The sequence below is a fragment of the Puma concolor genome, chromosome B3 (assembly GCF_028749965.1).
Source record: "Puma concolor isolate L17-30 chromosome B3, mPumCon1.1.hap2, whole genome shotgun sequence".
NCBI classification, from domain to species: Eukaryota; Metazoa; Chordata; class Mammalia; order Carnivora; family Felidae; genus Puma; species Puma concolor.
The window spans coordinates 120,074,417-120,101,674 of NC_141672.1; the positions used below are offsets into that span (position 1 = coordinate 120,074,417).

At 45.5% G+C, this 27,258-nt stretch overlaps 2 protein-coding genes across 4 annotated transcripts in view; one reads left to right on the forward strand and one right to left on the reverse strand.

Annotated features, from left to right (window-relative positions):
- ETFA (electron transfer flavoprotein subunit alpha) overlaps window positions 1–10,107 on the forward strand; it is a 76,816-nt gene extending 66,709 nt beyond the window's left edge. For 2 of the 3 annotated variants that reach the window (XM_025918883.2, XM_086711290.1), the window contains exons 11-12: window positions 2,673–2,753; window positions 9,813–10,107. In XM_025918883.2, coding sequence (XP_025774668.1) covers window positions 2,673–2,753; window positions 9,813–9,851 — 120 coding nt within the window. In that variant the 3' untranslated portion in view covers window positions 9,852–10,107. The remainder of the gene's footprint in view (window positions 1–2,672; window positions 2,754–9,812) is intronic. The other variant, XM_025918885.2, reaches the window with a different exon arrangement.
- Window positions 10,108–20,411: 10,304 nt separating this feature from the next.
- Window positions 20,412–27,258, reverse strand: part of TMEM266 (transmembrane protein 266) — a 74,177-nt gene continuing 67,330 nt past the window's right edge. Inside the window, exons 9-10 of the mRNA XM_025919975.2 lie at window positions 23,058–23,120; window positions 20,412–21,560 (exon numbers count right to left, since the gene is read on the reverse strand). Coding sequence (XP_025775760.1) covers window positions 20,965–21,560; window positions 23,058–23,120 — 659 coding nt within the window. The 3' untranslated portion in view covers window positions 20,412–20,964. The remainder of the gene's footprint in view (window positions 21,561–23,057; window positions 23,121–27,258) is intronic.

Genomic DNA, 27,258 nt, shown 5'->3' on the forward strand with positions numbered 1-27,258 from the left:
TAGTCAGTTTTGAAATCAGGAAGTATGGGTCCTCCATCTTTGCTCTTTTTCTAGATTGTTTTAGCTATTCAGTGTCCCTTGAGATTCCATATGAATTTTAGGATAGGTTTTTTTAATTTCTGCAAAAAGAATGTCATTGGAAGGACAGTTTTGATGGATATAAAATTTAGGGTCAACAATTTTTTTCTTTTAACATTTTGAATATATCAATCAGCTCACTGCCTTCTGGTCTCCAATATTTCTGATGAGAAATCTGCCAATATTGAGGATCCCTTGTATGTAATGAGTTTCATGTCCCTGTTTTCAAGATTCTGTTTTTATCTTTGGCTTTTGAAAGTTTGACTATAATGTGTCTTGTGTGGGTCTCTTTGAATTCATCTTTCTTGGAGTTTGTCGAACATCTTGGATGTTTATATTAATGTCCTTCATCAAATTTAGGAAGTTTTCAGCCACTGTTTCTTCAATTCTTTCTGCCTCTTTTTCTTTCTTCTGGGTCTCCCAACAATACATATTTTTGTTTGCTTGTTGTTGGCCCACAGGACCCTTCACTTTTCTTTAATCTTTTTCTTTCTATTCTAAGGACTTGATAATTTTCATTGTCCTACTTTCTTTTAAAAAAATTTTTTTTAAATGTTTATTTGTTTTTGAGAGAGAGACAGAGTGCAAGTGGGGGAGGGGACAGAGAGAGAGGGAGACACAGAATCCAAAGCAGGCTCCAGACTCTGAGCTGTCAGCACAGCCCGATGCAGGGCTCAAACCCACAAACTGCGAGATCATGACCTGAGCCAAAGTTGGATGCTTAATTGACTGAGCCGCCCAGGCGCCCCTCCATTGTCCTACTTTCAGGTTTGCTGATTCTGTCTTCTGCTTGTTCAGATCTGCGTTTGAGTCTCTCCAGTGAATTTTTTATTTCAGTTATTATATTTTACATCTCCAGAATTTTCTTTTTGGTTTCTCTTTAAATTTCGCCTCTTTTTTGATATTTCCATTTTGTTCATACATTGCTAGCTTGACTTCCTCCACATCTTTATGATTCTTTGAGCATCTTTAAAATGGTTGTTTTAAAGTCTTTCTATGGTAGGGCTGCCTTTGGATCTTTTTCTTTAAAAAAATTTTTTTTAATGTTTATTTTTTAGAGAGAGAGAGACAGAGCATGAGCGGGGGAGGAGCAGAGAGAGAGAGGGAGACACAGAATCTGAAGCAGGCTCCAGGCTCTAAGCTGTCAGTACAGAGCCTGACACCAGGCTCGAACTCACCAACCATGAGATCATGACCTAAGCTGAAGTCGGACACCCAGACGACTAAGCTACCCAGGCACCCCGGATCTTTTTCATAGGCAATTTCTATTGATTTTATTTTATTTCTTTTGCCTTTGAATGGAATTTTCCTTGATTTTTTTTCCTGTTTCTTAGTATGCCTTGTGATTTTGTTGTTGTTGAAAACTGGATATTTAAATCTGATAATATGGTATTCCTGTTAATCAGATTCTCTCCTTTCCTAGGGTTTGCTGTTTGTTTTTTAAAAAAAAATTTTTTTTTAACATTTATTTATTTTTGAGACAGAGAGAGACAGAGCATGAATGGGGGAGGGTCAGAGAGAGAGGGAGACACAGAATCCAAAACAGGCTCCAGGCTCTGAGCTCTCAGCACAGAGCCCGATGCAGGGCTTGAACTCAGCGGGGCTTGACCTCACCGACCGGACCATGAGATCATGACCTGAGCTGAAGTCAGACGCTTAACGGACTGAGCCACCCAGGCGCCCCGCTGTTTGTTTTTATTTATCGTTCTTTTTTGATTGTTGTAGGCTCTTTGCCAAAGATTAACCTGAGGTATAAACTTAAGGTCTTTTTGTGTCCTTTCTCAGCCTGAATGTGTGGCCAATTTGTAATTTTCCCTGTATCAGCAGTTGCTTTTGAGAAAAAGAGAACAATGAAGGGAGGCAGAAGAAGTGCTTTAAGGCTTTAAATCCCCTGGAGGTAACTTTAGCCAGAGTAAGGGAGGGACTTGCAACAGTGGGGAAGTGCAACAGCAATGGCCATCCTCCTCTTTGTATGCATCTCTTTGATCAGAAACAGCAGTCAGTAACCAAAGCACTGGTCCCCCAGTAGTTGGGGGACAAGAGTTCTTTTTGCCCACTCTTGTTCCTGCAGGCTGTGTGTAAGCTGCTCCAGGAATATGTGCACAGCTGCTTGCCACTGGGGGTGGGGACTGTTACTGCACTAAAGAGCTGCAGTTTACTTTGCAAGCCATGCTCTGGAAGTTGCAAGCTCAAAGAGTTCCAAAATGGTTACATTAGACAGATTCTGCCAGTGCAGTTGTTAACAGTCTAGATGGGGAGACAGATTGCTGATGCTTCCTACTTTGCCATCTTCCCAGAATCCTCTCCTCTGATTTATTACTTCCTAAAATATTTTCTTTCCATAAGTCAGAGAAGAACTTAGAAAAATAATGGTTTAAAATCTTTTAAAATACTGTGATGGGCTAGTGGGGAGTGGGAGATAATTTTGTTATGTGCCAACCCAGAAATTTATAAATTTACAATATTGGCACAAATGAATCAGATTAATCTTATTTGGTAGACATTTTTAACCATATAAATTTGTTGTTGGGAATGTTAAAATACAGCCATCAATCTATGTTTTCTTGATAAAGGCCAAACTCTTTATTTCACAGACAATTGTGGCTATTAACAAAGACCCAGAAGCTCCAATTTTTCAAGTGGCAGATTACGGAATAGTCGCTGATTTATTTAAGGTAAGCTGGCCATCAGAGAGGTGGCTGTTACCTAGCTTGTCATCCAAGAACCTTTTAGAGTTGGTAGAAAAGAGGCTATTATAGGAAAATCTTGTATGTGTGTGTACTGTGTGTCTTTATATATTAATACATTTACCAGTTTTGAGCTACTTAAAGTGAAGTTGTCCTGATAAATACATGACATTTATATAAAGTGTTATAACTTTCCCTTTAAGAGGGAGTCCATTGGGGTCATTTCTGTTTTTCATACTAACTTTTCCTCCCACTGGTATATCTTAGTGGTCAAATGACTGCCATTAATTACTGTTCTTACGGGGGCGCCTGGTTGGCTCAGTGGGTTAAGCTTCCAAATCCTGATTTCAGCTCAGATCATGATCTAATGGTTCCTGGGTTCGAGCCCCACATAGGGCCCTGCGCTGGTGGTACAGAGCCTGCTTGGGATTCTTTCTCTCCAGTCTCTCTCTCTGCCCCTACCCCGCTTGCTCTTGCTTTCAAAATAAATAAACTTTAAAAAAAGAAAAAAAGAGGTAATCCATATTGTCTTTAAAATATCCACATGACTTTTGGCATCTCGTGTGCATAGTTAGTACACAATGTGAAGTGATTCAGGTAATTATAACCTAGAATCATATTTGACAGGTACCTTAAAGAAATTCACATCAAATACCCTCATTCAGAAATTTGCCAACAATGCTACAGCTTTTCAGGGAAAGAGGGGGCATTCAAGTCCATTTTATCTGACTCAACAAGTATGCTCTGCTTGAGAGTTAAAGGCCTTCCTAACCTGATAAATGTAGGGGAGAACACTTATTTCCCACTCTTCATAGTCTTCACTGTTTTGAGTGTTCTTTCCACCCTGCCACCACCCCTGTAGTTACCCTACCCATGAGTGAAATTACTTTAGTGATATTGATGTGCACCTGATATTCATTTGGCCACATTTAAAGGTGATAGCTCATGCATGGCCCTAACTGCTTTTTGTGCCTACAAACTTCTAGGTTGCCTAGAAGTGCAGAAAGCATTCATGCAGGCATTGAGGCTCTGAAAGTAGCATCTAGCCCAGGGAGAAGTCAGTTTGCTAGAGTGAGGAACCCCTTGCACAGAATTACAGTGAGCTACCACGGGCCTTAATAGAGAGGCTGCAGCCTGAGAATAGAGCCAGGGTGGTCCTCTTGGCAAGAGGATTGGCCCATTACCACGGCTCCACTAACAGTGTACATGATCCAGATAAACTAATGAGTGTATTTTGAGAACACGTCTAAACTGTGAAGTATGTGTTCATAGGGCATCCTTCACCTCAGGAGCACCCCCCACCCCATCCCTCAAAGGGCCTGTATCTTGCCCTGGAAGAGTACAGCCCCACTTCAGTGATCCTGAGGTCCTATAATTGAAATTTAGGACTTAGGTAGTTCTTCTGCAATTGTTACTTGGCCCAGCTGTGTAAGAACAATATATATAAGTTTTAAGTTTATTATGTTGAGAGAGAGAGTGAGCTAGCGCGCACATGCGTGGGTGAGCAGGGGAAGGGCAGAGAAAGAGGGAGAGTCCCAAGCGCAGAGCCCGACGTAGGGGTCAACCTCACAAACCGTGAGATCATGACTTGAGCTGAAATCAAGAGTCCGATTCCTAACCAACTGAGCCACCCAGGAGCCCCTGTAAGAACAGTAATTAATGGCAGTCATTTGACCACTAAGATATGCCAGTTGGAGGAAAAGTTAGTGTGAAAAACAGAAATTTTTCGTATCTCTGTACAAGGATAACTTTGTTCAAGTACCAAGCATTTAGCTCCAGTGAGAAGGGGTAGAGGGGTAAAGACCTTTTAAATAAAAAATATGAAATTAAACACTTCTGAACCCTATCCATGTATTGTGTTGACACATTTGCAAACAGACATCTACTGTAGTTTGCCTTTTATTTTTCTTCAAGAGAATATTTTAATAAATTTGCAAGTTGTTTTGTTTATGTTTTTCTGTTAGCGTATTGTATATTGCAACCTACAGACAGGGCTTACTTGATAAATGGATGAAGTATTAGTTGGAAATTTGTGATGTTTATACGGTGGACACCTGCCTTGGGGCAGGAGCATCTTTGTAGCAATTGCTGATGGAATGGTATCACACACACTGTGCTTCTTGCATTTAGGGGAGCTCCCAGGTTTGACATGAGAGAGAGACAGAGAGGTATGTGAGCGAGTGAGAGCGTGTGTGTGCTGAGAGAGGTATCTTGTTGAGAGTCCTAGGATAGTAGAAGTGGAAAGGGACCTCAAGAATCATTCAGTTAGACGATTTCCAACTGGAGATTCTCAAGCTGTTCTTGGTGTTTTAAGAAGCCTACATTTGATAATGTGTTTGGACTAAGACCTAACGTTTATTTGCTTTTAGCTAGAATTATATTAAGTTAGTGATTATCTCATCCTGCTCCGAAGTTCTGAAGCACAGTTATATATACCTTTAATTAATATAAAGGGAGGAAAGTTAATCCTTTAAAAAGCAGTCTGATTAGATTATAAAATATCAAAAATATTGCTTGGGGGGCACCTAGCTGGCTTGGTTGGTAGAGCATGTGACTCTTGATCTCGGGATTGTAAGTTCAAGCCCCATGTTGGGTATAGAAATGACTTAAAAATAAAATCTTTAAAAAAAAATTACTGCTTGAGTTGCAGCTTCCCATTAGCTACTACATGTATAACACAAATGAGTCATGTTCTTTTTTAAATTGTCTGTGTCCCAAAGAGATGTGATTTGGGGAAGTTATTCTGCAAGTTTTTGGTACAACTAAGTCTCCTGATTCCATCCTTTCACTCATCACCCTGCCTTCCCATCTCATCAGGGACTGCCAGGTGGTTCACCACTACTGCTCTTTAATAAATCGCAGTAAAAAGGACTGCACCTTTGGCAGACTCTGGGAACTTAGTATCCATCAGATTGTTTTGTCAGTTGAAATCAGAATGAGTATAATATAGATGAATATTGTAGTAATTCCGACCGAAGAGTGGACAAGGTAGTATAGTGACTATACTCTTCAGGGTCACCCTCTGTCTTTTAAAAATCAAATATTTAAAGGTATAACAATACATAAAAGTACAATTATGCAAAATATGAGTGAGTGAGAGCATAATCTATTTCAGATTAAGACTTTAAAGAAAATACTGTAAGTCAGGGGTGCCTGCCTAGCTCAATTGGGAGAGCATGCAGATCTTGATCTCAGGGTTGTAAGTTCAAGCCCCACGTCAGGCGTAGAGATTACTTAAAAAAATAAAATCTTAAAAAAATATATCCTAAGTCAAATAATAGTTATGTAAAAAGGACTTTTTTAGACTAAATTTCTGTGTAAAAATTTTAAATTTCAAACTATCACACATAGCGTGACTAATAATTCTCTAAGTGATACGGTATCCACCAAACTTCATGTCTGGAGTAAATGCAAATGTAAATTTATTCTTTAATATTTATTGTTTTATTTCACCCTTCAGTAATCATGAGTTAGAGATGACAAGTTGTTTTTTTCTTAATATAAGAAAAATAATATGGTACAGTAGTTAAGAGCTTTAATTCAGATTCTGTCTTGGCCACATACTAGTTAAATTATCTTGGCCAATTACTTAATTTTTCTGAATGTAAGCTTCCTCAAAAGTAATATAAATAATATACTACCTACCTTACATGGTTGTATTGAAAGTTAAATGAGATTATGCTGTACTTAGTACAGTCTTGGTTAAATATTAGCCTACCTGTTTGTATTTCTTTTCATAATAGGTACATAATAGGTGTTCAATAAATGGTAAATATTATAATCGGAGTCAGAGCGACAGAGCACAGGACACCACCTGACTGGTTGTTGTTGTTGTTTTTAAAAGCTTTCCTGAAATTTAATTCACAAATCATAAAGTTCACCCTTTTAAAATGCAAAGTTCAGTGAGTTTTAGTATATTCAGAGTTATGCAACCATTAGCTATTTAATTCCAGAACATTTTCTTCACACGGAGAAGAAACCCCATACCCATTTGCAGTCACTCCCTGTTCTGCACTCTCCCCAGCCCCTGGCAACAACTAACCTGTTTTGTGTTTCTATGGATTTGCCAATCCTGGACATTTCATATAAATAGAATCATGTAATATATGGGCTTTCTGTGGTTGGCTTCTTAGCATAATGTTTTCAAGATTCATCTGTGTTGTCTCCTATATCAGCACTTTCGTTTCCTTTTAGTGCAAAATAATATCCATTGTGTGGATATGCCTCATTTTGTTTATGCATTAATCATTTGATGGACATTTGAGTTTCTACTCTTTGGCTATTATAATGCTACTGTGAGCATTTAAGCTTTTATACATACATATATGTTTTTATCTTGTTTGGGTATATATCTAGGAATGGAATTTCTGGGTCACTTGAAAACTCTATTTTTAGCATTTTGAAGAACTGTCAGATTGTTTTCCAAAGTGGCTGCCTCATTTTACATTTCCACCAATAATGTATATGAAGGCTCCAATTTCTCCATACACTCACTAACACTTCTTACTATCCCATCTTTTTTGTTATAGACTTCCTAATGGGTATGAAATGGTAACTTGTTGTGGTCTTGATTTGTATTTCCTTGATAGCTAATGATGATGAGCATTTCTTCATGTCTTTATTGACCATTTATAACGTATTTTCTTTGGAGATATGTCTGTGCAAATCCTTTGCCCATTTTAAAGTTGTGTTATTTGTCTTTCTGTAGTTGAGTTATAAGAGTTCTTTATATATTCTGGATATAAGTTCTTTATTAGGTATATGATTTGCAAATATTTTCTTCCATTCTGTGGGTTGACTTTTCCTTTTTTCTCTCTCCCTCTTTCTTCTCTTTTCTTTTCTTTTGCAATTTACTTATTTATTTTTATCACTGGCTTTATTAAATGAGTCATGAATCAGGCAGCATCCCATCTAACAAGTAGAGGGGAGCTCCTGTCTTTTCACTTTCTCGGTGTCCTTTGACGCATACGGGTTTACATTTTGTTGAAGTCCAGTTTATTTTTTCTTTTATTGCTTGTCCTTTAGTAGGTGTCATATATGTGAAACTTTTGTCTAATCCAGTACAATGATTATAGGCCTACAAATATCTGTTCTAAGTCCCCACTTTGATTTCCTTTGGGTATATACCTTTGAATTGCTGGATAATGTGGTAATTCTGTGTTTAGCTTTTCAAAGAATCTCCAAGCTGCTTTCTCTAGTGGCTGCACCACTTTACATTCAGCAGTGTGCAAATGTTCTAGTTTCTCCACATCTTTGTTAACAGCTGTTACTTTTCTTTTTTAAATATTTTAAGACAGAGAGAGAGAGAGCATAAGTGGGAATGGGGCAGAGAGAGAGGGAGACACAGAATCCAAAGCAGTCTCCAGGCTCTGAGCTGTCAGCACAGAGCCCGACGTGGCGCTCAAACTCATGAACTGTGAGGTCATGACCTGAGATAAAGCCGGATGCTTAACTGACTGAGCCACCCAAGCACCCCAGAATATCTTATTTTAAATGTAAATTTATTTTCATTTAGTCTTACTGAATAGAGAGCTGCCTCTACAATATCTAAAATAAAAATAAGAATCCGGATCTTTGAGTTTGCTCAGGCTATAAGATATTCAGTGAACCGGAGTTGGCATTTTCTTTTCCCTAAGTAAGGCATTGTGTGGTATGCCTGGAAAGTCTGAGGTTGATCTAATAAAAAAGGATATAGATGATGGACAAAGTCCTCTTAACCCCATTTTGGGTAGTGTGGCAGGGAGACGTTCTGTAAGGGTTTTAAAAATTGTGTGTTCTAACTCAGGTTAAATGTTTCATTTAAAAGAAGTTGTTGGGCTCTAGCCTATTTTTCATGAAACACGTCGGTCCCATGTGAGGCTTGTTTAGCATGTCATCTGTGTGACTGGCATAAGCTCATGGTCTCTCCACCGAGGAAAGCTGGGACAAGTGGTGCCAGCACCTAATGCTGCCCCTGAGCTAATGCCTGCTGGCTCCATGGTAAACATGGGCCTTTTAACAGGCTGGAGACAAAGTGACATTCGGAAGAAACAACATGTCGACAATTTCCTTAATAAATTTTGTACGAACACATTATTTCCACCTAATGGAAATGTAGCTCTCTTAAATAATTGAGAGGCTATATTCATCAGTGGCGAGTTCAACTGGGATCTCTCTGAGCTAGGACAGTCGACAGCCCCATGGAAGACTGGGTAATTGATGTTTTACACAAGTGGCTCAGCTAGTTTTCAGGTGGGCTCCGTGTGACCCTCCCCTGCAGTCCCCGCTCACAGCCTCCTCTTGTCCAGGCTGAAAGCAGCTTCACACTGAAAGTTCCAGTTGCAGCCCCTGAACTGCCAAGACTAAGGGTTAGTAATTAATCCATTTTAAAATGGGAACCAACTCCGTCAGTTTTCCTTCACTGTGGTTTCTTATTTTGTCTGTTGACCAGACATGGCATTAGCACAACCTTTATTTTCATAAAGAATGGTGAAATTGAATGTTCAGCGTGCAGCCTGTTTTTAAGTGCAGAAAGATAGTAACATGTGCTGAAGAAGCAACTGTAGTGTTTGTGGAAGGAAAGATGACTGAGCAAACGAACAATGAGAAAACAAGTGCTAGGGGGGCCAGCAAGAGTCATGACTAAGGAAGAGACTTTGGTATGGACTTTGAAGGAAAGGCCAGAGTACAGTAAGGGAAGGAAGAATGCCCAGAAAACATGAAGGTAAAAAATACACACTACTCTCCTCACAAAAGAAAAATTGGACTCCTGTTTCTGTGGTGCCTTTGTAAGGTTTGTGGTTGTGTCAGAAAGGTTCCTAGGCAGTGCGTGGGCCAGTGGTCCTGCCAGCCGTGTGTCTGGGTGGTTTCTCCCTGCAAACGTGTATAGTCTTCCCACAGATGGGAGGGAGGCCACCCAAGGGGGGAGTTGGGTGGGGGAGGGGCACCTCGTGCCTCAGCAGTGATGCGCGTGGCTTCTTTTGGCCTCTGTGTACTTCTTAAGGAGCTATGACTGTAGCAACTAAAGGCTCAAATTGCTTAATTACTTTTATTTTTTTTAATTTGCAGGTAGTTCCTGAAATGACTGAGCTGCTGAAGAAAAAATGAGTTAACATATTTCAAGAAGGAATATATGTCAAAGTATTCAGTTGAAGTAGAAATTCATGGCTAGTATAATCAAAAGTATGAAGAGCTAAATATCATAATTTAAGAAAAAATTCTCACAGATGCCAGAATGCTTTTTTATGAGCCTGTTATTATATTTCTTTTTAATTATTTGTGGTTCCAAACAATTACTTTTTGAAATTTTCTAATTCTGTAATAAAATATATAATAATAAAACATTTCCACAGCTTTAAAACTACTACCAGAAATATGCCTAGCTTCATAAAGAAAAAAAACTGAAGAAAATGAGTAAAAATTGATTTTTTCTTTGCCTGTCTTGTTCATGGAGGACTCTGGGTTTTATGCAAGATTATAAAAACGAATGCTCCAGACTAATCATCTTAATATGATTATTGAGAGAAGGGAACTAGATTGGCAAATTCAGCTAAAAAAGCATGAATATTATCTTAAATATATTCCAGTCTTCAGAAAACCATAACTAATATGGCAAAAGCAGATCTGATAAACCTGAATCTACTGAATATATTTAGTTGGCTTAAGTTAAATTTAATTTTCCATTTCATTTTAAAGTTTTGTCAGCTTATAGAGGAATTTGTGTCTATAAAGAAGAGGGGAATGGAGAAGGAGGGGCTGCTTTGCCACAATATGGCCTCTTTTGTTAACAGATAGTTTGATATTATGTTTATATTCCTGCTCAGAGATTGCTTTGGCTTTTCTCTGGCCCTCCTGATGCTTCCTTTGGGTTCTCTTAGGAAGCAGCCAGGCATGGGAGATGGCCACACTTGCGGTTGCCTGTGGCACTCTCACTCTGCCCCCTAGGGCACAGCTGAGATCAAGAGTGCCACAGGGGCTAGAAGCTAGTATGAGTGCGAGACCAAGAACAGAGGCTAGTGAGGCTTGGTCCATTCTGTGGGAAGGTACAGGCAGTTATCTGGAGTCCTGTAAAAGCCAGGAGCCAGCAGGCAAGTAGAATGAAGACAGCTGTGTCTGAAGCAGATCTGCAGAAGTTGTAGTAGTTAACAGGATGAGGAAGCCTCAGGGAGGGCATAGGAAGTGACCAGTGGTACATGAGGGAGGGGCGGATGTTGTCAAACAGTCCCTTTATGTGGCAGCCTGGGGCTTGGCTAGTTGAACTAACCAACTAGTTGAACTGATTTGTGTCATAATCCCTTGCTATGAAACACTTTTAGAAGTTAAATGCCTCTGGCATTTCAGCCTTCTTGAACCTAATAGGATGAAAAGATGGCAATAAAATGAAGCACAGCATTATAGAATGTCAGGGCTGAGAGCGATCATCTGGTTCAGCTCCCTTGTTCAGATGGGACACTGAAGCACAGAGAAGTGGTGAAGAAAACGAAGACTTGTCCAAGACCACAGGTTTGAGGCTCTTCCCAGGGGAGTTAACCTTGCTTAGGGCCCTCTCCCTTTACCCTGTTGGACACTGTACCTTGGGGATAGGAGGGATGCACAGGTGACAAGTGGAGAGGGACCCCTAGTCTGGGGTGTGCTGGCTCAGGGAGGACCAGTCCCAGGTGGCACGTCTGTGTGGTTCCCAGCCTCAGAATGGAACTGATTGGTCTTTCTCTCCTTTGGTTTCCTCCTGTCATGACCACCACACCCCATCTCCATAATAGCATCAAGTACCACGCGCTTACTATATGCTAGGCGCCACTGGAACACTTCACACTTATTAAACCTTCAGTCCTCACAGCACCCTGTAGGATAAATGCTATTATTATCCCTATTTTTACAGATAAGGAAGCTGAGGCACAGTGAGGTTCTGTAACTTGCCCAAATTCAGATAGCCTGTACGTGAGAGCCAGGATTTGAAACCAGGAAGTCTGGCTTCAGAGCCATGGTTTCACCAGTGTGGGTTTCTGCCTCACCTCGACCCAAGGAACAGGGAGACTTGCTGCACAGTAACCTCAGGTAAAGGGCGCTAAGTACCCAGTGCCAGGTGGGCTGGGCACACATTCAGGATCCTAGCTGGGGAGGAGAGATGGTGTTCTGGGTTTGTCTCTCCAGCAGGATTTTATTCAACTCAGAAGCCCCTCTAAGTGCCTACTTAGAGTTTACCTTAAAAAGGCAGCTGTGCAGGGTGGTGGCAAATTGTTAAAACTATAATATATGCCAGAAGGTGCAATTTGGTGTGTTCTTTTCATACTGTGTTTTATTGGACACCAAGCTGTCAGCTCCTAATGACTCTGCCCCTATATCAGGCTTGAGGACTCAGAAGAACAGCTGGAAGCAGTGTGGGGAAAGATGTTAGGGGTAGCTTTCTTTAGTGTGGGTGTGGGTGTGTGTGTTTTCTGCTTTTCTCCCTAGTTTTTTGAAGTCTTTGGTTAGCCTCATACAGCCCCTGGGAGTTGGGTGGTCTGATTACTTTGGCCAAACAATCCCTGAGAGAGCAGAAATACACATGTTGAAAGCCAGCCCTGTGAGCAAAGAGCTGAATAGGTCCTTGAGGCCATCTAAATCAAGCAAATGACTACCTCACTCTATGGACTGAGACCCAATGAGAGCCTGATCTCAGCTTTTCAGTAGTTGAGAAAGCGCGAAATCCAGCATTTTCCCTAGTGTAGTTCTCTCAGCAGTACTGTGGGGGGACATTCCCTGCTGGGTTCCCTGGTCCACTTGCTTTGCTGTGTGGGACTACGGAGTAAACACCTAGAAGAGTCTGGCCCAGCCACTGCCCTGAAGTAGCATCCTGCTGGGTTCTAAGAATACAGGTTTCTGGAGACAGCCTTTCCCCCCAAGATTTTGCAGCTACCATGAGTGATTAGAAAAGCATACAGTATGAACATATACAGAGAGGGCTTCCTTAGTGGGCCGGCCCCGTCATTCTTTCTGGGGTAGAGGCTTTGATATCAGTATGTGGGGTAGAAGTAGAAACAGATCTGAGCTCACATAGATGCTTGAAGTGGTCAGAGATGGAGACTGGGATTGGAGGGGGGAGTCAGAAGGGGGTTGAGGCTGATAGGTAATTAAGGCCAGATTGTGGAGGCCATTGACTGATATACTGAGGAATTTGGACTTTTCCCTCATAAGTCAGTGGTTCTCAAACTTTGCCCTCAAGGAATACTGCTATTTCAGAAGCTGGACCAGGAATGGTACCGGGAAAGGTATAGAGGTCTTTTCCTGATTTGCAGGGAAAATCACTAGAATTTTCCCAATCCTGTCTTACATACTTTTTTTCCCCCCTAAAACTTTGGTGGCTGCTATGCCTTCTCTTAGGAATATAAGCAATATGTCTGTATATCGGGGCGCCTGGGTGGCTCCATCAGTTAAGCAGTTAAGTTTCTGACTTCAGCTCAGGTCATGATCTTGTGGTTCGTGAATTTGAGCCCTCCATCAGGCTCTGTGCTGAGAGCTCAGAGCCTGGAGCCTGCTTCAGATTCTGTGCCTCCCTCTCTGCCCACCCCTGCCCTGCTCGTGCTCTCTCTCAAAAATGAATAAACGTTTACATTTTTTTTTAATAAATATGTCTGTATATCAAGAATGTTCCACAAAGTGCTACCTGACTTCCTGAGACCTTGCCACCTGAGCAAGTCTTAAGCACCCTCCTAGCAAAAAATTGACATTTTTTTCAGGAGGGTCCCATAATCTAACCTAGGGAAATAATCTAACCTGGTGGTATATTCAGGATAGATGGAGCAGAAGATGGAAGAGATTGGAAGGCTGTTGCAGGAATCCTCTGGCCTTTTGCCCCAGATGGGTTTGACTGAAAGCTCTTTGGTTACAGAATGGGTCCCTGGAGACTGTGGAAATGGGTCCAGTCCTGTGGGCGAGGCTGGCAGAGAGTGGGGGCTCTTCCTCCTGGGATAGTGTGGGAGCCATGCTGCCGGTGGAGCCTGGGCGTGTCTATACAGGGCTGGAGGGCTTAAAACGCCAGCCATAAGTGCTCTCTGCTATCTTTCTGAAAGGGATGATCAGCTTGGTTGCATTTCACGCTCTCATGAGGGATTTTTGTCTTGGTCTACATAAAAGTGGGCTTAAAAGGCTGGGAAACCCAAAAAACACTTGATTACAACAGATGGATTTGGTTAGCTATTGCTGAGCTAAAGGAAGTTTGATAACCTTGTAAAAAGCCCATATAGGGTGATATACTGCCACAATTTCATAGTGCCCTAGGTTTTAAAAAATGTTTTGTGGAGAGCACAAGTGAAGAAGAGTTGCTGATAACTGTTGGTTTATAAAACACTTTCATGTAAGTTACCCCATCAGAGGTGGAAAGGGTGAAGAAATCAGGCTCTCAGAAGGTGATTTCCCCAGGTCACAAAGCAAATGGTGAAACTAGAACACACCAGAATTTGTGGCAAATATTATTTATTAAGAATCTACTAGGTGCATTTTATTATCCTTCCCTAATACAACAATCCCCCAAATGGATATTGTTATCCCTGCTTCGTGGATGAACAAATGGGCTGAGAGGTAACCAGAGAGGCGCAGTCAGTGAAATGTGGAATCTGAACAGGACTCCAGGTCTAGAGTCCCTTTCCACCACAGCAGGCTGCCTCCCAATGTTTCCCAGCTTCTCCAGGACTCTTCTTCTGCTGACATTGCCCCAAAACAGTGAGCTTGTCATTAGGAGCATGGAACAGAGATGGAATTAGGAATTTATTGGGAAGGAAGCTAGCTGGCAATTACTTTCTACGGTACCTGGATTGGTGCGTGGTCAGGTCCTGGTGAGGCTTCACTTGTCTGGGTTTCTGTCTTTGCCTCCCACAACTGGTTGTCAGGTTTGCTATTTGTGCGCTCACCTCCAGCTCAGAGGGCTGTTCTCTTTCCCAGTGTGGGGTTGCATGGGGAACATTGGGGACTGAACAGTTCAGGAGGACTGAACACTGAATGGGCTGGTCATAGGGACACTTGTGTTCTTATCCTGGTTTTGTTACTGCCTCAGAAGCAACCTGGTCATGTTCCTTCTTTTGGGATTCATTTTCATCATCTGTAAAATGGCAAATTGAATTTGGTAATCTTTCAAGCTGTCTTTAAGCTTTAATCTTAAAGCTTAAATGTGTTGGCAGATCTCAAACAACTTAGGCAGATGGAGACAAAAATTATTTTTGAGAGCTTTTTATGTCCAGGATGCTCTGCGGAACCCTTTACATATACTACCTCATTCTCGCCTCCTAATCCCACAAGGCGTAGTAGTGGTCCCTACTCTCCAGGTAAGAAAACCAACACCTACAGACCTTAAAACACTTGCCCAAGGATTCATGACTAGTAAACGGAGACCTTAGGCCAAATTCTCTCAACTACATATCCTGTCCTCTCTGGGATCATGGTGGACGTATCTAATGAATGCAGCCTGGCTGAGGCAGGCTGACATGGAGAGGAGCAAGATGAGACAGCTGAGCCAAGTTCAGAGGGAGCTGTCAAAATAACCAAAGAACTGCACCCCAGGCAGAAGGCCCAGCAAGGACAAGGAACAGAAACACCAAGAACATGACTGACTCTGGACCCCAGTCCCTGAGTCCCCATCTAGCCCGACATTCCTGAATTCTGAGCCAGTCTTTGCTCAGGGAAGTAGGGGTCTTTGTACTAGAATCTGGATCTGGTCTGCACACTGGCTATCTTTTGCAACATTTAGCAAACCCAGGTCCCAGAACCCCACGTCCCTTCTTTATGCAGTGGAGGCAGAGGTGAGCCTACCTAGTTATGAGACATAATTGATGTTGAGGAGGCTCCTAGAGCGCTTGGTGAAAGGTGCCCCGTAAATCTCAGACACTGAAGGATTCTTCCACATTCATCACAGTGTTTAATGTCCTGATTGATCTCTAGGGTAGTCAATTTCATTTGCTTGTTTCAAGATGAACAGTCTGCTCCCCTATGCTGTAGCCTAGGGCTCTGCATAAGATTATGCTAGCGTGGTCTCTTTGGTAGCGTGCAGTAAATTCAGCAAATGTTCCATCATTTTATTTGGATAATTGAATTAACTATTCACCAGGAGACACTACCAAACTTTTCAGCACTGGAGCGAAAAAAAAAAAAATCCTTGCTCAGTTTATGTTGGAAAAACAGGCTTTTAGCTTGTACTGGAAAAGGGGGAGGAAAGGCAGGTAAGGTGCTTCCTGTCTGGGGAACAACAGTGCTCTCTTAGCTAACTCAGGGTGACTCCAAGGCATTACCTACAAAGGAACTGTTGGGGATATGAGAGCAGGGATGAGCTCTGTAGGAGCAGACAGTGCCTTGGCTGGCAATGGGGCTGGGGGGCAGGGCTCACACCCTGTCACCACCCATATACCTCCATACACCACACTAGCTGCTGCAGCAAATGAAACAACTGAGCATCTCCTGCACAGCCTTCCCCAGAAGTGCTGAACATGGGCAGGCAGTGCAACACCCCAGACATCTATTATTAATAAAGATGGTTTCTGTTTGTGTCTCCCTTGACACATTCTCAAAGGGCTTTCCCTTCCATTATGTCATTAGCTATCCTAGCAACCCTCATGGGGGCAGGGAGGCTGGGAGTTATTATTCCTGTTGTACAGGGGGAGGAAGTGGGTCCAGGGATTCACTTGGAGCCGTGTAACTGGAAACAGTGCTGGATTGAGAATCCAACTGCCTGGGCTTAGACACACTCTAGATGCAGAACAGTACCTGAGGTGAAGGATGGAGGTGGAGTGATCCTGACTTCTCTCCAGTCTTGAGAAGTCCATTCAAAAGATGGGGTTAACCATGCCAGCCCCTAGAGTTGTTGGGTGTCCTTGTTAAGCAACTCTACACAAGTATCCTGTTGACTGGTTAGTAAGAAACTCTTTTAAGAAGGCTTCCTTGGACCTTATTTGAGGCTCTCTGTAGCTCAGAGAGTAGAGCTTCCACTCTTAGTCTTTCTCTTTAGAGATGAGGAAGTTGCACCAGAGAGGAGCATGGAGGCAACACCAGAACAAGAGCTTCTGTCAAGAGCTGTCTTGGAGTGAGATAGAAGTTCCTGAACTGAGGGTCATGGATGGAATGAATACCCACCACACTAAAGAGGATTCCAGACCACTAGCCTCTGACCATGCAGGATCTATGAAAATCCCCACAGTTGTGGACTTGATCTGAAAAGCCAAGGCTTGGGTTAGATGCATTGCACTGAGCTGGCAGGCAAGGGGCCGGTACGTTCTTCAGTGGGGGAGGGCCTTACAGCTCTCCAGTCCTGGGCAGACTTTGAACCAGGTCTGCAGGGCTCTGGCCCAGCTCTGCTGTGAGCTGCTCAGTAGCCCTGCTAGCTCTGAGCCTTGTCCTCTTGTCAGGGTGGCACCCTGGCCGCAGGATTGGCTCATCTCCAGCTACGGTGGAAAGGCTGAGCAGGGAGGCTGGCTCTGCAAAAGGGGCCATGGCACTCTGCAGACCTCTAGACTGAGAGGGCCATGTGGGCTGATGAATGGCCTGGGGGGCTGAGTCCAGATTTCTATCTCCTGCTTCCCCCCACCCCCTTTCTCCTTCTTTCTTTTTAAAGAAAGTGCAAGAGTGTGTGAGCATGGGAGGGGCAGAGGGAGAAAGAGAGAGAGAGAGAGAGAGAGAGAGAGAGAGAGAGAGAGAATCTTAAGCAGGCTCCATGCCCAACACGGAGCTCCTTGCCAGGCTCTATCTCAAGACAGTGAGATCATGACCTGAATGGAAATCTAGAGTCAGAGGCTTAACTGACTGAGCCACCCCGGTGCCCCTAGCTACTGCTCTCTTATTGACACCCAGTTTAATTCCAGGAAGCTCAATCCAGCATATCCAGCATGACATCTGACTGAGATATACCTGGGTTTGAATCCTGCCACTAGTTTACCACTTAGCTGTGTGCCCTTGGGCAAGTCATTTAATCCATCATTCTGTGCCTGTTTTTTCCTCTGGAAAGCAAGGAAAAGAATGCCACTTTGCAGATTGTGATAAAGAGGGAAGGTCGCAGAGAGCACCTGTGACAACAGGAAGTGAATCAATGGGAGCCATTATTGTTATCACCCCCTCATTGGCTCATAAGAGACAGTGGCTCTTACCTAAGCTCTATTCCCTTCTGGGAGGGCACCAGAGTGGGCTCTGTGAAAGGGTGGATGAGTAAGGGGAAACCATTTCCCAGAGCTGCAAACCTCCCAGGGAGTGCTCAGGCTCCATCTCCACTGACCCCCAGCTGCCCACCAACCATAACTCTGGGCTATGGCACCCAGGGGAGCAGTGAAAGCCAAAGCTTTTATCCTCCTCCTCCTGCATTCCAGGCCTTGGGACTCCACCCCATGCCTGTCCCCAGGCAAGCAAGTGGCTTCCTCCATCCATGTGCACCCTCTAATGCTATGATTGTGGGCTCTGTCCTCTGAGAGGACCTCCTCTTGGTATCTCTGTCCTCAGTTTTATTTATTTAAAAAAATTTTTTTTAACGTTTATTTATTTTTGAGACAGACCATGAACGGGGGAGGGTCAGAAAGAGGGAGACACAGAGTCCAAAGCAGACTCCAGGCTCTGAGCTGTCAGCACAGAGCCCGATGCAGGGCTCGAACTCACGGACCGCGAGATCATGCCTGAGCCGAAGTCGGCCGCTTAACTACTGAGCCACCCAGGCGCCCCTGTCCTCAGTTTTAATTGGCCCAATGCTAACACTGGTACTGCCCGTTCAGGCGTGAGGCCAACATTGAGTGCTCAGGCAGACTTTCACCTCACAGCAGTTTGCAAATTCCCTAAGAAATCAGCTTTCAAAAGTAGAGCTCTTCTGTAAACCCCATTTCTAGATGGGGAAACTGAAGCAGAGAGCAGGTGCCACTTGCCTAGCATCTTACCCCATTGCTCTCCTCCCTGTCTTGTGGTTTTCTCTGGAGTAGAAGTCCAGAGCAGAGGCGAGTGCTGGCTAGGAGTGGGGTCTCACCTCTGGTGCAGGGCAGGCTCCACCACCTGTTGGGGTACCCTAAGAGCTGGGGCAATGGGAGCTCAGCAAGCTGGGTTTGGCTGAGGACTGTAGCTGTTTCTAGTCCAGCAGATGCAGACCACTAATTACAGACCCTTATGGCTCCTACCCTAGAGATTATAAATCATGTAATACCCTCCACCCATTATGTGACAAAAGCTGAGAGTACCACTTTGCTTCCAAAAGCTCTGAAAGCTGGGAGCCTTAGCACTCAACACACTACCAGGTGGATTTGGGCTCCAGGTTCAGTGCCTCTCTTATTAGTGTCTGACCTCAGGAAAGTCTCTTAAACCTATCTGAACCTCAGTTTCTTCCATCTGTGTAACAGGGCTAGTATACTGGCCTCACAGGATTGTTGGAAGGCTTAAAGGAGCTCCAGTAGAGGCCCTAGTGAAGAGCTCAGTAACGGAAACTGTAATGGCATTGCTAGCCACTCAGAATGCCTCAGATTACTCCCCCCAAATGGCTCAAGTGGACACTGCTCATCTCCCCAGGAATCAAGCGGATGCTCTTTGCCTGCATGTGGTCGTACCTTACAATTTAGCCATCTTTCCCAAGTGGCTCTGCCCAAACTTGTGGCCTTTTATGCACAGTTCTGGGGTTCTAATGGGACTCAGGCCTGATCCCTGTTTTTGAGGACCAAGGGGAGGCAGGCAGGGAAGCAAATGCTGACCCAGCCATGGGATCACTGCACTATCATGATGAGTCCACATGAGGACACAGAAGTCCTGAGGACACCCTGAAATATAGTGAGGGACTAGTGAGATACAGTGAGAACAACCTAAAGGTGGAGGGGACAAAGAACAGGTTGGGAGGGTAGCCAGAAGGACAGGTAAGTGGAAGGGGCTATGAACACACTGAGAAGTTCAGCTGGGACAATGGGAGCCCCTGGAATTAAGTCTTCCCTTTTGTGTACACATAAAACAAAACATAGCGGTTATAAACACAGAATTCCTTGGAGGTTTTTCAGCGAGGGAGACACGCACCAGGCTCATCAGCCTGGAAGGACCCACTAGTGGAATGTGGAACCAGCGGCGGCGCCTGGGCCTCAGCAAGGCTGTGATGGGGTTTAGGGCAGGTGCTTTGAAGGGCAGAATGGCCAGGATTTACCACTGCTTGTGAGGGATGAGGAGGGAGCCAATGATGCCCATGCCATGCATGGTAATAGCTGGGTAGATGATGGCGCCCTGGCTGGGAACTTGGGAGTAAGAGCAGGCTTCAGTCAAGATATCGCACTCGGTTGTGGACCTTTGGAGTTTGAGGTCCCCAAGGAATGGAGACCTGGGTCAGGGAACTGGGTGTGGGAACTGGTGTTGTCAGCAAGGAAGGCAAAATTCCAAGCTCTGTTTTGGTGGGGAGATGAAGGAGCGGGAAGAGACCAGTGCAGTCACACAGCCAGGCAGTGTGAGAACTTCCTGCCTGGACTCCAGGGCTCCTTCCAGTCTGTAGAGGCCTCAAGAGCTGCTGGGTGCGGCTTGGGCCTACCTGGGTGGCTTTACACCAGGCCAGGCCAACCCAAACCCACTCATGCTTCTTCACCTGGGCTAGCAATTGCAAAGGAAAACCTCTGCCAACCAGAAGTCTCAGTGCAGTTGGTTTTTATTATTAAAGCCAAGATTGGAAAACAGCTGTCCCCCCACCCTCCCAGCGACCCTCCCACCCACCTCCAGATTCATCTCATTATGTCCTATGAAGGTGAAAACTAGACTGGAAAAGACTCAGAAATGCTCATGCCGAATGAGAGAATGAGGATGAATGAAATAGGCTCAGATGGTGGTCTTTGTATGATTGTGTTGGCTCCACCCAGGATTCCCAGAAAAGACGGCTTGGGGGTGGGGCTAGATAGCCCCTGCTCACAGTGCTGTTCCCAAGGGTCCGGGGTGGGCGCCAGGAACAAAGGCAACGGAAGAGGCTGGGCTGCCCCTGCGCTCTACCCTGCTGAAGCTGGGCCACAGGCTGGTTTTTGTAAAAATGGTTTAAAAAGACCCTAGCCATGAGCACCACCCTCCCCTGAGCAGGGCCAGAGGAGGCGCCAGCTCTGGGCTTTGAGGTCTGAGGCATGTGGCCTCCTGGCCTGGTGACACCTCCCTGGAGGCAGGCAGCACCCTGAGGGAGGCCAGGTGGGCTCCCGGGCCTTGAGTGATGCCCCTGGTTGCCTCTGGGGCTCTAGGAGAGCATCCAGATAGCTCTCCCTCCTCCTCCCACGCAGCCCAACTGGAGGGTCTAGGCTTCAGGGACCCTGTGCAACTTTTGCTCTTTGGATTCCAAAGATCTGAATTTCTCCTCCAGCACGGGTGCAGCAGGCTGGAAGTGGATGACAGGCTTGATCTGAAAGACAGTGAAGCCCTCCTGATTCTTCTGGTTGAAAAGACTTACCCTGTGTTCCAGCTCAGGGCTGGTTTGGGCCGAGCCCGCTGGGCTGGGCCAGGTGACAGGGGCTGGGTCCAAGGCCCTCTGGGATGGGCAGGGGTCCTCTGATAGGGAGGACAGCAGGTCCTGGACCGTGGCCTCTGCCATCTGCTGCTGGGGTGGTAGAGGCAGTGGCTGAGGAGAGGGGCTGGGCTCTGAGGATGGCTCCTCACGGGCGGTACTACAGTCTGTGGAAGAGCCCAGTGTCTGGCTGCTGTTGCTCTGGGCTCGGGTGACGGAGCTGTGAGCAGAGCGGGAGGCGCTCTCGGAGGTGGCACTTGCACGGGTGCCGTTGCTGCTGAGCTTCAGGGGCACATCGACTGAGAAGAGGTCAGAGGAGACGTTGGGCTGGTGGACATCGATGGCAGCTGTGGTGACTACACACACAGCTGGCTCTGGAACACCACTGTCTGCAAGAAAGGAGGGGATGCTGGTAACGCTTCTCCCTATGCCACACCTCTGCAGGCCCTGATGCAGGTGGCTCTGACCTGAATGGTGGACAGTGAGTGTGCCTGGGCTCTGCTGGGGGGGTAGGGGGGGTTGGTCTGTGGTCCAATTTCCCAATGTTTGCTGGCCTGCCCTGAGGGAGGATTATGCCCTGCCCTCGTCTTGGTGAACTCGTGTGGACATGGGACACGCACTGGTCAATTATCTGTGAGAACTGATCTGTGGCATCTATATAAACGGTAAACGGCTGTTGCTCTGCCTGGCAGTCAGCAATGCTCTAGAATAGATGGTAGCTGTTCTGCCCACTGGGTGCTGAAGGAAAGATGACAACCTGGGAGCAGAGTACCTGGATGATCTGCCATGGACCTTTGTTGATTTAGTTAAACCACAGTGCTGCTGGGGTTATTAATGCCAACATCCTAACTCAGAAGGCATGAGGTGCCAGGACAAGGAATTTGGGTTTCATGGTCAGGGGGAGTCATTCAAAGTTTTAACTGGGGCTAGTCTGAGAGTGACATGATCAGAGCTGTGTCTTCAGAAGATTGATTCATCCCTGAAGGAAGCATTGCAGGGGGAGGACAGAGGACACTTCAGAAGGTCTTTAAGTGAAAAGTATCCAGGGGCCAAATTACAGTGGGCAGGCACAGTGAGGGCAAGGTCTCTCTCCCCAAAGTTGTGGGGTGAGTGCACTGGGTGAGAGGTCTGAGCTAGAGATGATGGTGTTTGAAATCAGCAGATTGGATGAAGCTTTGAAAAAGAGAGGGAGAAAAGAGATCTTGAGGGGGCTAAATTATAAAGAAAAAAATCCAATGCATTATACATGTCACACAATGTAACATTCTAGTCTTACAATGGAATATATAAGGATTTGAAGGCTGTGAAATACAAACTATAAGGTTTAAGACACTGGCTAAGGAGAAACAAGACACTGAAGGCCTGCGTATTATTTTACACTTGATCTTAGCCAAAAGGCTGAGAAGCAATAGGCCTGCGTATTATTTTAAAACTCAACCTTTCCCGTAAGTGGAAACCACTAGGCTCCCCTGAAACTTCTTTCAAGTGCAAGAATGAAACGTAACTGGAGCAAGGACATGCCCCACACCTGTTGCTCCTCAAGCCCAAATACCTCACCCCCATCATGATCATGCTGAAAGGGTCTCAGGTTGAGAGGCACTGAGGTCACTCAGATTTCTAACCTCCAGCCCCCCTTTCATATGAGGGTCCCACATGCAGCCCTCATTGGTAATCACAGAGTACTCCACCCTTGACATCCATAGCTGGGTGCTGGACTTGGCTGGGAGTTAAAGCTCCAGGTCTTTGAACTCTGCCTGCAGTTATGGTTCACAGGCAACAGGAGATGGGCACGCCAGGCCGAGTTGTCCCCACTCTCAACATTAGGGGTTGCGTGGGGCCACAGAGAGATTCTGGTATGTGCAGATCGGCCCTGGACACAGACTCACCACTGCTGGGCCCATTGTAGTACTGACTGATGTAGCTGTTCATGTCATCTTTCACTGCGGCATCTATGCAGAGGACAGAGAAAGGTGAGTGTGGTGGCTCGCCAGGCTGTGGCCAGTTCATGTCCCTCCCCCAGTACTAAAGCCCCTACCCATCACCATGAGAGGAGGCATTGTCTCCCAGAGGCTCTCTGCTGCTTTCCAATCCTCAGTGGGGCTCTTCGCCAAGGCTGGGCTGGCCTGGGTATCAGGGACCCAGGTCCTCATGAAGCATCTGGCTTGATGTGTGACACGGGCAGGGCCCTTTCCTTCTCTGTCTTCAGTTTCCCCATCTCTGAGATGAGGGGTGTGGAAACAGTTCCTCAGGGTTTTCCCTGCCTGGATGGCCTAAGTCTCTGAGTCTACCTGAGGTTCTCAGGGTGACCGGAAATGCCATCCTCAGTACAAAAGTCTCAAAGCCCTGCAAGTGGCCACACACAGACAGCTGCAGAGGCTGATCACTGATGACATCCCCTTGGCTCATCTATCTGAGTACCTAGTCTCCCATGCAGTACAGGGATGGACCAGGGGCTGCGCTTCCCCACTACCTAGTACAGGGTGAGTGCTCAGTAAATAGTTACTGCATGAATAATGCATGACAAGGTATAAAGCTGTTCAGATCAAAGGAGATGACATGGGATCAGGATCTCAAAGAAATGGTGGTTCATCATCCTGATAGGAATGAAGAGGGAATGGGAGAGAGGAAAGGTGAGAAATTCAGAGTGGCCTGAGAATGGGAGGACAAGCAGATGACTGGAGACCCCAAAAGCCATCCCAAGGAGCTTGGCCTTGTTATGAGGGCAGTGAAGAACCACATGAAAGTTTGAATGCGGTCAGGTGTGACTCACTCCCAAGGTTGTGGGGTGAGTGGTTCAGAAGGTGCCAGGATTTAGGCAAGGAGACCAGAGACAATGCCCAGGTGAGGCTGACAGGTCCTGGGGAGGGAAGTGGTGCCTGATGGGACAGAAGGGAGGGATCAGAGTCAAGTGATAATCAGGAGGGACCTGGCACGGTTTGGAGAGTAACAAGATGATCTTTGACTCAGTTTGGTAACTTGTCAGCTGAGCTCAGGGTATGCTCCATTAGCAACCGTGGTCTCCCCTGGGTCCTAGGGTCCTACAAGGACCTATCAGAATCAGACCTGATTTCAAACCTCGACCTACCACATTTTAGCCAAATGGTCCTCTCTGAGCCTCTGTTCCCTTATCTGTTAAGGAGATTAAGCAAGCTAACGAATGTCGAATTTCTCCAGTGGGGTCAGGCACACGAAGGCCTTCAACACACAGAAGTCTAGTTCTTCCTCTCCTATGGACGTCTGAGGGAGTCCACACCCCTAGGTGCTTCTCCTAGGAACCGTGGTCTACAGATGAGTGGACCAGATGCTTTCTACGGCTGCCTTCCTGGGCACACCTGAAATCACTGCAAAGGCCAATCTGTCCTGACGCTGGAAGTCTGTGAGCACAGGCAGACCTGGCTCTTAGAAGCTTTTTTGGCCTCTTTTGATCTTTAAATGCCTGTGGTGAGAGGTGTGTTTTGCATTAATGCCTCAGCTGAGGGAGGGGCCCGAGGGAGTCTCGCTCTAGGCCCTGTTCCAGGATCAGCCAGCAATGCTCCCTCAGAATCAGACAGCAATACAATTCTCCATGGCTCTTTATAATTTATGTTGTAAATGCTGTCTAGCCCTGCAGGTCACCCTGGGAAGTAGGTGGTGGCTGGTATGGCTGCTTCCGGCAAGCAGTGACAGGAGGGGGTCCTCCAGGCCTATTGGGCCAGACAGGAGGTTCCAGTCCCTTCCTTTGCGCCATGGCTGCAGGGGACTTGTGACATGGGCAGAACTATGAACTTGGCTAAAATATCTGCAGACCTGTGAAAATTCATCCTAAGGGAGTTACACACAGAAGGTGGCCTGGGGTGATGAAGAAAAACCCAGAGCCTAGAAAATTACATGGACAGCTACATGCAGAATGAAACTGGACCACTTTCTTACTGAATGAGAGAAGTTATCTGCAAATCATATTCGATAAAGGGCTAAAACCCAAAATATATAAAGAACTCCTACAACTCAGCAGTAAAAAAAACCAAACTAATTAAAAAATGGGCAGTGGACCTGAACAGACATTTTTTTCAAAGAAGAAATATAGCTGGCCAACAGACACATGAAAAGATGCTCAACATCACTCCCCATCAGGGAAACGCAAATCAAAATTACAATGAGCTGTCACCTCACACCTGTCAGAATGGCTAAAATCAACAACACAAGAAATAAGAGGTGTTGGCAAGGATATGGAGAAAGAGGAACCCTCTCTTGCACTGTTGGTGGGAATGCAAACTGGTACAGCCACTGTGGGAGACAATACGGAGGTTCCTCAAAGAATTAAAAATAGAAAGACCATGGAATTCTACCAGTGGGTATTTACCCAGAGAAAATGAAGACACGAATTTGAAAAGATATATGCATCCCTATGTTTACTACAGCATTATTTGCAAAAGCCAAGATGTGGAAGTACCCTAAGTGTCCACTGATAAAAGAACAGATAAAGAAGATGTGGTGTACACACACAGAGAGAAATATTACTGAGTCATAAAAAAGGATGAGATCATGCCATTTAAGGCAACATGAACAGAACTAGAGGGCCTTATGCTAAATAAGTCAGAGAAAGACAAACACCATATAATTTCACTTACATGTGGAATCTAGAAAACAAAGAATAAATAAACAGTGGAAACAGACCTGTACATATGGAGACTGACTGATGGCTGCCAGATGGGAGGTGGTGGGGAGATAGGCAAAATGGTTGAAGAGGAGTGGGAGATACAGGCTTCTGGTTATGGAGTAAGTCCAAGGAATGAAAGGTAGAGCATGGGAGATGTTGTCAATGGTATCGTAATAGCATTGTATGGTGACAGATGGTAGCCACACTTGTGGTGAGCACAGCATAATAAACTTGTTAAATCACTGTTGTACGCTTGAAACTAATGTAACATTGTATAAACAAATTGTAACAAACAAACCCAAAACCCAGATCCTGGGTCTTGTCCTGGGGCATGCCACTGCCACAGGAGCCTGAGGTCACATCCCCTCTCTGGTCCTCAGTTTCTTCATCTGTACCACCAGGGGCAGGTGAGGCCCTTGCAGATTGTGATGTTGCTGGGCTAGATAGCTTCCAAAACCTCTGCCAGCTCTAAAGCACCCAGCGGTGAGAGAGCAGTGTGGGAAGGGACCAGAGGCATCTGGGCTATCACCTCACTACCTCCTGATGGGGGGCTCTCCCCTCCATGGCCTGCACACCTGGGGAAGGGAGGGCCTACCTCTTTGTTGAGGAGCTCTAACAGTCAGCTGTGGACAGCTTCTTGTTCATTTGTGCTCAGTAGGATCACAGTGTGCTGGACCCTGTGCTGGGTACTGAGGCCAGGAGTCCTGGCCTCTGAGGAGCACAGGCGGGGCCTTACTAGGATGTCCATTCCTTGGTCAAACAGCCAATCTCCATTTAATCAAGCCTTGCAGACCCTGGTCCTGTCTTTCACAGGTACCAAGGCTAAGCCCACTGCTCCTCACCGTCTATGTGATGGTGACAGACCATCCAACACTTAAACACTTAAAAGGCCCTCCTGAGAAGTCTCCTCTGGGAAACCACTGTCCATTTTCTACTCCTCCCCAGTTTTCCAGCTTTTCCACTCTGAAGGCTTCACTAGGGGTTACAGATGTGACCAAAACAGGTGGAGGAGGGGAAGGGAGGGAGCATTCACTGTGCCTTCATAGCTCCACACCTTGGGGTTTGGCACTACACACACCGAGATCCTTTAATCCTGGCCACTGCCCTGCAAGGCCAGGATTACTTAATAAACTGGTCCTTCCTAAAATCTGGCGGGATTACTCCCCTAATGCAGCCTGACATCTTCCAAGTGGGTGCAGCAACCACCCTACTCCACTGACTCACGAGACACCCAGGGCTTCTCTGCAGTAACTGGGGCCAGGCCAAGCCCTTACCACACTTGGCTGTGTAACCCCCATGGAGGATTCCTGTTTCTCATCCCAGGCAAATGTCAGTACAGAGGTGCAGCCTGCTGAGGAGGACTTTTTTTTTTTTTTTAAGTTTACTTATTTATTTAGAGAGAGAGAGTGGGGGAGGGGCAGAAAGAGAGGAGAGAGAGAGAGAGAGAGAGC